This window comes from Leuciscus leuciscus (assembly GCF_965113295.1).
Source record: "Leuciscus leuciscus genome assembly, chromosome: 1".
Taxonomy (NCBI): domain Eukaryota; kingdom Metazoa; phylum Chordata; class Actinopteri; order Cypriniformes; family Leuciscidae; genus Leuciscus; species Leuciscus leuciscus.
This window is the reverse complement of record NC_138725.1, coordinates 37,695,890-37,708,270: the sequence shown is the minus strand read 5'-3', so window position 1 is coordinate 37,708,270 and position 12,381 is coordinate 37,695,890. Positions and strand designations below refer to the sequence as shown.

General features: G+C 34.0%; 1 protein-coding gene across 1 annotated transcript in view; it reads left to right on the top strand.

The window, feature by feature from the left end:
• The window catches only part of LOC309506967 (uncharacterized protein), a 96,424-nt gene extending 85,977 nt beyond the window's left edge, over nt 1-10,447 (top strand). Inside the window, exons 15-16 of the mRNA XM_082181018.1 lie at nt 9,846-9,874; nt 9,999-10,447. Of these exons, the coding sequence (XP_082037144.1) occupies nt 9,846-9,874; nt 9,999-10,124 (155 nt within the window). The 3' untranslated portion in view covers nt 10,125-10,447. The remainder of the gene's footprint in view (nt 1-9,845; nt 9,875-9,998) is intronic.
• The last annotated feature ends 1,934 nt before the right edge of the window (nt 10,448-12,381 follow it).

Here is a 12,381-nt window from a genome sequence, read left to right as displayed (position 1 = left end):
TGTTTTGATAGTATTTAATTTTTTAGATTCTGAATATATTTTACTACGGTATTACTGTAGAAGTGTTGCAAATGTCTGTGTCATTCAATGTTGTATTAATGCATTCAGTGACTACATCTTCCAAACTACATATTTCACTTAGACACAACCACTGCCAAAACTCAGAGCCCATTTTTATACACTCTTTTATACACTCAAAACTGTTAAACATAATTGAAAGATCTTATAAACATTGAGATCTTTCAATTTAAATGAATAAATTTCTCACTTAAACACAAAGACCAACAGAACTTGATTTACTATACAGGCTTATTTGCACATGCTTACATATTATTTCCAAGACTGTGTTATTTAATTTAAAAACCTAAGCTAGACTGAAATGTGTAATATTTCTACCGTATACCACATTGATATATATTATTCTGAAATATAATTTTTTTAAATCAGAAAAAATAAGATGTAGCTAAACACATACACAAGTCTTAGTCTTTCATTTTCATCACCATCTATACAAAAGGTTTGTACATTAATGTAAACATGAACCATGTAACATAAACCTCATTGAATTCTGAACAGCAGAAAATAGTGCATATTGCTGCCTGTTGTTTGTGTGTTTTTTGTTTTGTATATTTAATTTATGTTTGTTGGCTGAAACCTTCACTAGAGTTCTGAAAGAATGCCTTAATTTGAGACATGAATGATGTGTTTTGGTAGTTTTATTGTATGTTGGTTCATTAATGTTAAGTAATATCACTTAAATTAAGTGTAACAATTTTTAGGTCAGCATTTTTTCACCATTCCATGCCCATTTCCACACAAGTTAGTGTACATGCTAAAGATAAGCAGCAGCAGTATGCATGCACATGTTATATTCATTTCATTACACAAATTTACTTATTTTGTCCACTGTTTGATAATAAAGAATGACACGTTTGATTGCTTTTACATTTAGCAGTATCTCTGAATGTGATGGCGATGTTCATAATAACACTAAAACACCAGTCTCAGACAGCTACATAGTATCAGCCTGGATCTGGCCCACATCTGGAATCCACACAGCCCGGATGTGGGCCGGATCTGGGCCAACACTATGTTGCTGTCTGGGTTTATTGCCCTAAAAAATACACTGTAAAAAAAATACACAAAGGTCAAAACTCAATTTCATGTTGATTGTTGCATTTAAAATATTCAGATGGTTCAACTAAAGTGCCAGTGTTAAAATACATTGAGAATACTATGACTAACCGGTTAACTGACAGTAAGAATTTTGATGTATTATTACAATCAGTGGTTTCAAGTTTAATTAATTTATAAAGTACATTTAAAACAGCCACAAGACTGGCCAAAGTGCTGTACAAGACAACTAAATACGTATCCTAAATATACACACTCTAATACACAAAAATATAATATAATATATACATTTAAAAAAAAAAAAAATCAATACGCCAGAGAAAACAAATACCTTTTTAAAAGAGACTTAAAAATTGTTAGGGAAGATTCGACTCTAATCTCTAATGGCTTGTTTTCACTGAGCGGTACGGTACGGTACGGTATGCATTTATTTCCGTTTCCACTGTCAAAAGTTGTGAATGGTACCAAAAAGCCGAACCTTAACACTTTTTGGGTACCCTTCCGTTGGGGTACCAGCACAGTGGTATGGTACTAAAGGGTGGAGCTAGACTAACTGCAGGACGTTGATTGGTTGACAGAGAATCGTCACTTGCGCGTGCTACAAGGGGAATGACAACATAAGAAGCGCCATCTTTTAATTTACAGTTGACATATAATACTACTGTTACTGTGTCACAAAATGTAAATTTAAGAGTTTTTCAGGCGAGAATGTAGTTGTTTAAAGCTCAAATCTGTGGTTTATTTATAAAGATTTATGAAAATTTGATCCAGGTTGTGAGATCCAGGCAATCACCATTTGTGTGGCTATAATGTTTAAGATTTCTTTAAATGAAAACGAAAAGAGGCAGTGTGGTGTTTTATAACATATTTTGTTTTATTGTTGCCTAAAATGTACATACAGAGATAACCGGAGTAGCAGAGCAAGCTGACTGACGCTTTGAAGAACGTGCTGTTCCATTAGCAGAATTACCGGACTCGCGTCCTCGGGAGTCATTCTCCTGAGCTGGACTTGGCAAGTCCAAACTGTGCGTACTTGCTATTGAGAAACGCCTAATGTTTCTGCTGATATGGGTGCTTGCAGCATTTTGGTTCTGCTAGACATTAGCGCTGCTTTTGACACTATATGTCATATCATCCTCCTTGACAGGTTGCGTGTTTTGTTAGGCACCTCTGGCATCTCTTTGCAGTATATTTATTTGGGGAAGAACAAATCGGAGGCAACATTAGTACAGCAGGGCGTCCCGCAGGGGTCAGTACTAGGACCTACTTTGTTCTGCATCTATATGTTGCCGCTTGGTGACATTATTAGAAAGTACGGTACGGGGTTTTTCCTTGTTATGCTGATGACATGCAGATCTATGTTAGCTCACTCCCTGATCCAAATCTCGCAATTACAGCTCTTACCGTATGTCTGGAAGAAATAAAGGTATGGATGCATGACAACTATCTTAAGCTTAACAAATCAAAAATGGAACTGTTACTTTTTGGTATGCTGACAGATTTGCACAAACATAACTGTCTAAGTCTGTTTTCTGATTCTGAATTATTGTCTCCAGCATCACAAGTGCGAAATCTAGGTGTTATCTTTGATCCGCATTTGTCATTTGATGCCCATATCAAAATGGTTTCAAAATCTGCATTTTTCCATCTTAAAAATATTGCCAGAATTCAAACTTATTTATCCCTGTCAGATGCAGAAAGGCTTATTCATGCATTTAATACATTCATATGATAGCACTTTATTGCGTGTAATTCACCTTATTCCGCCCCGCCCACTTTTAATACTTTGCGCTTCCGCAATTTGTCATCCGACTTCCGCTAAACTGACACGGCACATCCGGGTGTAAATCGTAAAGTACACCACAACATTCCGATCGCTTTACATTGTGTTCGTAACACTGTTGGTTAAATTGTTCTATCCTCTTAATCCAATTGTTATGGCAGCCCCTAACTGACCATATAATACTTGACATATTTTACCGTTAGAACAATAGAATTACGTCTAGAAACTAGCGTCCTTTCAGACGGAAGTTGAGGTCCCTCTCAGCCCAAAGTAAGATGACAAAACGAACGTAATGGCGTCACCCTCGTGGAAAATAAGGTGAATACACATGTCATGCACCCTACAACACTAATCCTAACCAAACATATAACACATATTACATATTACACACCATTACTAAACCTACCCTAAACCCACCCATGCGTATCATATGCACACAGAAACTCCTTTTCGCGTATAAATTGCACAATAAACACAATGTGTGCTATAGAGACACATTTAGTGTGACCGGGTTGGAATGACATACCAATTTCACAAATTCACGTTTATGTTGTTTACATGCAGATGGTAAAGGCATCGTTTTCAAAACCTTGCACTTTGAAACTCGTTTTCAAAAGCTTGCATTGTCAGGTGAAAATTGAAAATTATGTCCTGAAGTGTCCATTCTTTATTGCACTTTAGTTTTGTTAATTGTTCATTTAAGTTGGCCTATTTATTATATATACAGTTATATATACAGTTTTATTCTGGTTTACTGTGTTCACAGAAGCACTGCGGGTGCTTGATGTGTGAATCCTCATGTTCTGTTGTTTATGCTGCTATTTGCACATGTAAATCTACATTTTTTAGGTTTTTGAATTGGTCACAGACACCTATCTATTCTAAGTCCATTTAATTCTAATCTAACCTTCAAATCATGTCAGTTAACTGATGATGACTGGTTAACAACCATCAGCTTTCAGTCAGAAAACAAAATGTTAAATGAACATCCCTACTTCATATATTTCAACTGAACCAACTAAAAATGTTCAGTGCAGCAAGTCGACATAACATTTTGAGATTGACCTCCAAAATCTTTACAGTGTGTTTGTGATGGCAAGAAATGTACAAAGCAGCCAAACACGTATCGTTCTTTACCATCCAACTGGGGACGCGAAGTTCATTTTGATTAATAAAATCATTATTCACTGTATAAAGTATGCTTTACGCTATACTAAATATAGGTCACTATAGTGACCTGAAATCGTTACCTTAAAGAGCTATTTCTGTTTGATTAATCCTATAAACCCTAAAGGGACTGCATAACCAAGCATAGAAAGTAAAAAAATTATATTATGAATGATAAGAGGATATTCTCGCCTCTGCTTTTGAACTGTTGCTGCCGGACCGTCTGTATTTTTTACCCCGTTGTAGATTTAAATGGTCTTTCCTCAAGCAATTCAATTCAATTTAGTCTGTCTTTATTTTGTAACTATAGTTACAAAATAAAGACAGACTTAACTGTTCACACACACACACACACACACAGTTCCATTGCAGGCTATTGCGAGTCCCCTCTTGTATAGGTAGAAATCGTTCAGAGATGATATTCCATCTTGGCATGTTTAAAATATTATTATTTTTTTGCATATTTGAAGTTATATTATGAAAAAAGACCTTAAAAGAAAATTGTGTATTTCATTTTTGTTTCTTCAAAATGACCAGATGCAGCAAGTCAACTCAAAAGTTTTGAATTAGATCAAGAAAGGTCCACTGTTGGATGGTAACGAACGACATATGTTTGGTTGCATTTAAATTTAGCAATATTTCAAACACTGAATATCTCTGTACATCAACATCCTAGAAACAAAGGAAACAGAAAAATAAGGACATGTCTATTGATTTTTTTTAAGAGTAGAAATTATGTTTTAATTAATAGGCAGCCAATACTATCAGTCACATTATTAATATCTTAATAATATAATAATAATTACATTATAATTATGACATTGAGTTGCAGATCCCCTCTTGGCATGTTTTTTTTTTTTTATATATATAAAAAAATGCATATTTGAAGTTATATTATGAGAAATATAATATAATATATATGGTAACCCTTTATAATAACTGCATCCTATTAATCATTAGTTAAGCATTGGTAAACAGATAAATCATTATTCATAAAGCAGACATTAATAAGCAGTTTATAAATACACCTTTAAACGCTGTATTATTGAGTTAGAAGCATATCTATAATGTGTTTAATAATTGCATTTTCATACTTTATTAAATATTAATTATCAATTTATCATTTCTAAATGAAGTATAGCATTATTTACAAATCAGTTATTTAGGTGTTTACAGTGATTAATAAGATCACTTAGAAAGTGTGAGTAAATATAGTAGATTCAGGGAGTTATAAAGCATTTAGTAGTGGTCAGTTCACTATTTTGCGAGCTCATCTAAAGTGAGGACTAGTTATGCTTTGTAAATAATTTATAAAGGAGATTTAAAGACTCAGTTATCTTCTAAACAGAAAAAGGGAACAAACACACACAGTGATAGAGAACATAGAAATATTAACAGCCTTTAAATCTCCTTTATAAATGCTTTACAAGGCATAACTAGTCCTCACTTTAGATGAGCTCACAAAAACTCGTTTTCAAAAGCTTGCATTGTCAGGCCCCCAAAATGGCATTTTCGTTGAAATGAACGGCCAAAACGTTTTCAGTTTTCAGTTGAAAATGATGTCGTGTAAACAGACCCTAAAGCGTGTATTATTTATTGCACTTTAGTTTTGTTAATTGTTCATTTAAGTTGGCCTATTTATTATATATACAGTTATATATACACTTTTATTCTGGTTTACTGTGTTCACAGAAGCACTGCGGGTGCTTGATGTGTGAATCCTCATGTTCTGTTGTTTATGCTGCTATTTGCACATGTAAATCTACATTTTTTAGGTATTTGAATCGGTCACAGACTATTCTATTCTAAGTCCATTTAATTCTAATCTAACCTTCAAATCATGTCAGTTAACTGATGATGACTGGTTAACAACCATCAGCTTTCAGTCAGAAAACAAAATGTTAAATGAACATCCCTACTTCATATATTTCAACTGAACCAACTAAAAATGTTCAGTGCAGCAAGTCGACATAACATTTTGAGATTGACCTCCAAAATCTTTACAGTGTGTTTGTGATGGCAAGAAATGTACAAAGCAGCCAAACACGTATCGTTCTTTACCATCCAACTGGGGACGCGAAGTTCATTTTGATTAATAAAATCATTATTCACTGTATAAAGTATGCTTTACGCTATACTAAATATAGGTCACTATAGTGACCTGAAATCGTTACCTTAAAGAGCTATTTCTGTTTGATTAATCCTATAAACCCTAAAGGGACTGCATAACCAAGCATAGAAAGTATCTATGAAGAGAGAAAATAAGCGTTAAATAAGAAAAATAATGTTATGAATGATAAAAGGCGTAATATATAATATACTATATAATATACTATATATATATAGTTACATAATGAAGACAGACTTCACTGCCAGTTCACTTCACTGTTCACACACACACACACACACACACAGCTCCATTGCAGCCAAGTCCCCTCTTGTATAGATAGAGATCGTTCCGAGAGTCCCCTCTCGGCCAGTGTAGAGCGACATTGGTCTGTTAGTAATATAGATATGTATGTGTGTGTGCAATGACACATAACAATGGCAAGTAAATTGTTAGGGACTGCATAACCAAGCATAGAAAGTAAAAAAAATTATATTATGAATGATAAGAGGATATTCTCGCCTCTGCTTTTGAACTGTTGCTGCCGGACGGTCTGTATTTTTTACCCCATTGTAGATTTAAATGGTCTTTCCTCAAGCAATTCAATTTTTGATAACTGATGATGTTCGTCATTCTTTTCTTTTTTTTACTATGCATATTGTGATCTCTGATGCCTAGGCCTATAAATATATATTTTATTTTATTTTATTTTTTTTGCATATTTGAAGTTATATTATGAAAAAAGACCTTAAAATAAAATTTTGTATTTCATTTTTGTTTCTTCAAAATGACCAGATGCAGCAAGTCAACTCAAAAGTTTTGAATTAGATCTTCAAGAAAGGTCCACTGTTGGATGGTAACGAACGACATATGTTTGGTTGCATTTAAATTGAGCAATAATTCAAACACTGACTTTCTCTGTACATCAACATCCTAGAAAAAAAAAAGGAAACAGAAAAAAAATGGCATGTCTATTGATTTTATTAGAGTAGAAATTATGTTTTAATTAATAGGCCACAACAGAGAATGAATTTCTTAAAGCAATAACTTTGCTGTAATGTCCACAACATAACGCTTCTGATGTTTTATAGTGCTTTCATTGAAAGTGTGAAAATGAAAGAAAATGAAAAATATCAAATAATATTCTGTATTATTTATTGGTATGGAACTGCTACTGAGGTACAGACGAAATTATTAAGAAAAGTAGTAACAATAAATTGTTAGGGACTGCATAACCAAGCATAGAAAGTATCTATGAAGAGTTAAATAAGAAAAAATAATATTATGAATGATAAGAGGATATTCTCGCCTCTGCTTTTGAACTGTTGCCGTCGGGCCGTCTGTATTTTTTACCCCGTTGTAGATTTAAATGGTCTTTCGTAAAAAAAATCATATTTTAAAATTTTTGATAACTGATGGGTTATATATACAGTATATATATATACACACACACATATATATATATATATATATATATATATATATATATATATATATATGTATATATATATGTATATATATATATATATATATGTATATATATATGTATATATATGTATATATATATATATATATATATATATATGTATATATATATATATATATATATATATATATATATATACATATATATATATATATATATATATACATATATATATATATGTATATATATATATATAGTTACATAATGAAGGCAGACTTCACTGCCAGTTCACTTCACTGTTCACACACACACAGCTCCATTGCAGGCTATCAAGTCCCCACTAGTATAGATAGAGATCGTTCAGAGTTTCAGGTCCCCACTTGGCATGTTTTTTTAAAAATAAAAAAATGCATATTTGAAGTTATATTATGAAAAAAGAGCTTAAAAGAAAATTTTGTATGTAATTTTTGTTTCTTCAAAATGACCAGAAACACTAGTCCCCTCTTGGCCAGTGTAGAGCGATAGTCCCCTGTTAGTAATATAGACGTGTATGTGTGTGTGTGTGTGTGTGTGTGTGTGTGTGTGTGTGTGTGTGTGTATATATATATATATATATATATACATATATATACATACAGGTGCTGGTCATAAAATTAGAATATCATCAAAAAGTTGATTTATTTCAAGAATTCAACTTAACAGATGAAACTAATATATTATATAGACTCATTACATGCAAAGTGAGATATTTCAAGCCTTTATTTGTTATAATTTTGATGATTATGGCTTACAGCTTATGAAACCCACGAAATCAAAATCCCTGAAAATTTGAATATTACATGAAATCACACAGTAATTACACAGTAATACCATGGTCACTGAACCAGGTTTTGGCTCTTTTGGCAGTGTGGGCAGGTGCAAATCAGCCGCAAAATGAAGGAAGCATGAAGTGCTCTGAAAATGTCCTGGTAGACGGCTGTGTTGACTCTGGATTTAATAAAGCACAGTGGACCAAAGTCCTCTTTTCGGATGAGAGCAAATTTTGCATTTCATTTGGAAGCCAAGGTCCCAGAGTCTGGAGGAAGAATGGAGAGGCACACAATCCAAGATGCTTGAAGTCCAGTGTGAAGTTTCCACAGTCTGTGTTGGTTTGGGGAGCCATGTCATCGGCTGGTGTTGGTCCACTGTGCTGTCCACTCAAGGCAGCCGTCTACCAGGACATTTTCAGAGCACTTCATGCTTCCTTCAGCAGACAAGCTTTATGGAGATGCTGACTTCATTTTCCAGCAGGATTTTCACCTGCCCACATTTATAACCACATATAATATTTATAAATGTTTTATAAGTATTAATCTATAGCCATACATGGTCAATGCATATATTGCTGTATATAAAAAAATATAAGCACTAGTTTCCCATTTATAGAAATGTATTATGTAACATATCACATTATATTTTGCAGTATATTCCTATATATTTTGTTCCGTAAGGGTCTGGACACATTCATCTTAGACTCCTATAATGAATAATAATAATCTGCCATTTACTCTCTTAACACTTAAAATCCCCCTAGAGCTCCATTAAGACTGGAATCCTTTAGAAATCAAGCGTCTGCTGAGTTTCGCAGCTCATAGTGAAGATGAATGACGGTTACAGAGAGAACAGCACTTGATGACATCACTACCTCACAAACACTGAACCAACACCAGATTATCACATGACCAGTGAGAAGCGGCCGAGTGTGTAGAGCTCGTTCTGTAATAAACACATGTGTGAAATGGTGATTATTCAGATCTTTGCACTCGTCACCATTATTGTCCCAGACAGCAACATAGTGTCGGCCCAGATCCGGCTCACATCTGGTGTGTGTTGAATCCACATGTACCGGATCTGGGCCGACACTATGTTGCTGTCTGGGACAATAATGGGGTGTGTGTTAAGTGTTGAATCTGTGTGTTTGTCGGCTCTCTGGTCTGTTCAGATCATTGACTGGACTGCAGTTTGTCAAGGATCTATTTTTAAATTTGAAGTGGTTTGAACTTTTTTACAGTGTCTTAAACCAGTCAGAGTCACTATTAAAATCAATATTAAGTAAAAGCAGTTATTAAAATTATGTCTTTTTTAAAGGTCTATGCAAATGAGTAGTAATTTCATATAATTTGAAGTGAGAATGATCAGACTGAAACAGATCCACTGATGTCTTTTCTCTCTCTGTTCTGACTTCACAGAGATCGAAAACTGTCTGAAGTCTTGTCAGGTTAGTATCATTTATTTACTTATTGACACGCAACATCAGGAGACTTTTAACTTCATACTACACAACTCTCCAAAAGTATGAGGATGTGATAGTGTTTAAATGACGTGTCTCGGTCTAAACACAGGATTCAGTGAGATCTAGACGAGCCAAGAGATCTCAGCAGAACCAGAACACAGAAGAAACACAAGAGATGATGAGTTCTGGAGTTCAGGAGGAAACTCAGCCGCATTCAGTGCTGTCACAATCATGAGAACAAGGATTATTCCAGATTGTATATCCAACACTTTAATACGTTAAGGCACAATTTAAAGCTGTTTTGAAACCATATGGATTGTGAAAAGCATCAAATACAAAAATGACACTGACGGTTTGATCATGTGATAGTGCCGTTCAGTGTAGTGCCGTTATTCATTGTTAATATAGTTTTGTACTTTTTTCTTGGTTTTGTAAATAAATGCAGGTTTTTTTTTTATTGTGTTATAAAACTTTTGCTTTGTATGTAATGTTGATTTTAGCTGTAAGCAAAGTTCAACAGTGTAAATAAATCAGAAACACTGAATATTTAAACCTTCAGATGGCGGATCAGATCCTTCTTTATGACAATATCTACATTATAAAAGCATTGTGAAATGTATACTGTTATTTACATTGAGTAAATTCAGGAGAGTAACAGACAAATAACAGTATTATCATGATTGCAGCACCGGAGTTTGACGAGTTTGTATTTCTACAATGTTTGAATTATTAAATATTTCTTATAGATCTATATAAAGATATCAGTCGACTTCAGTGAAGTTCAGTTGATCTGGAGCTCAGATGTGTTTTCTTCAGTGTTTTGTCTGATGAGAGAGCAGTGTTACAGTGTTCAGGCCAGTGTTTCCTCAGCTCTGTGTTCATGTAGTAATGGATCCATGTGATGAAGAGAAACACAGTGATTCCCACAGCAGTGCAGATCCTCACCGACCCGAAAGCGCCTCTACAGGACACGACACAGATATTAATGCTCATAATAATATAATAATACAGCTGAGAAACATCCTCACCGAGCCGACAGCGCCTCTACAGGACATGAAACAGATATTAATGCTCATAATAATATAATAATACAGCTGAGAAACATACAGACAGAGCTGACAGCGCCTCTACAGGACATGAAACAGATATTAATGCTCATAATAATATAATAATACAGCTGAGAAACATCCTCACCGAGCCGACAGCGCCTCTACAGGACATGACACAGATATTAATGCTCATAATAATATAATAATACAGCTGAGAAACATACAGACAGAGCCGACAGCGCCTCTACAGGACATGAAACAGATATTAATGCTCATAATAATATAATAACACGGCTGAGAAACATACAGACAGAGCCGACAGCGCCTCTACAGGACATGACACAGTTATTAATGCTCATAATAATATAATAACACAGCTGAGAAACATTCATACACTGTAAAACCCAACAAATTAAGCTAACTCATTTCATTTGAGGAAACCGATTGCCTTAATTCTTTTAATTTTGAAAAACAATAGTTATAAGTACTCTGCAATTATTTCAGTTGAGTTTACTTAAAGTAGATATACATTGCAGTCAATAAATTAAGTGATTAATTAAGTGATTATTGAGCATTAGTGATTAACACCTGCTGTTAACAAGCAGAATCAATGAAGGAAAGAGAAACAAAAGAACTACAACTGACTTCCAACCACAGCCTTAGATGAAATCAACTCAAGATAAAAGATGTTTAAATCTCTAAAGATCTCAGCAGAGGAGGATTAAACCACTACACACACAGCATTACCAGCTTCACTTATTACTAACCAGTTTGACTTTTGTCATGCGTCTACTGTGGTGAGATCTGGTACTACTCTCACTTTCCTGAATAACCCCTGGTATCTCTGTGTCTAGGTGGTCTTTTGCTGTCAGGTCAGAATAGATATAATTCCCTCATTAGCTTGTTATAATTTATACCAGTAAATCTAGGTGTAGTCCCTACACTCCCAGGAAACAATAATAAACATCATTTACTAGACATATGAATAAAAATCATGCTTACCATCCAGCAGAACCCCTCTTGGAATCCTTGTTTTCTTTGTTTAGAAAAGGATTAATAAATTGCTCTGTCTATTGCTTTTTAGAACTGTTTGTAGTAGCTGAAGTAAAAACTTAACAGTGATTGTCTTTTAGAAATAAAAATTTATTTATACAAAAGATTAAAACACTGGTTACACAAAATTAAAACTCGTAGCAAATTAAATAGAAAATGTTACAGGTTATAAAACTTCAGCTTATTCAATCTCAACAGGGCAGTCCTGTATGAGTGAATATTACAAAGGCTAATTACCTTGAAGCAGTTCAAGCAATTGGAGTAAATACGTACTTGTTCTCATCCGAGGTTTCTCAAGTTACAATAATACAGCAGAGCAAAATTAAACCAAAAGAAATTCAGCTAGGTTTAAACTAGAAGAGATTTGATTTCTCTCTAGGGATGCAATCG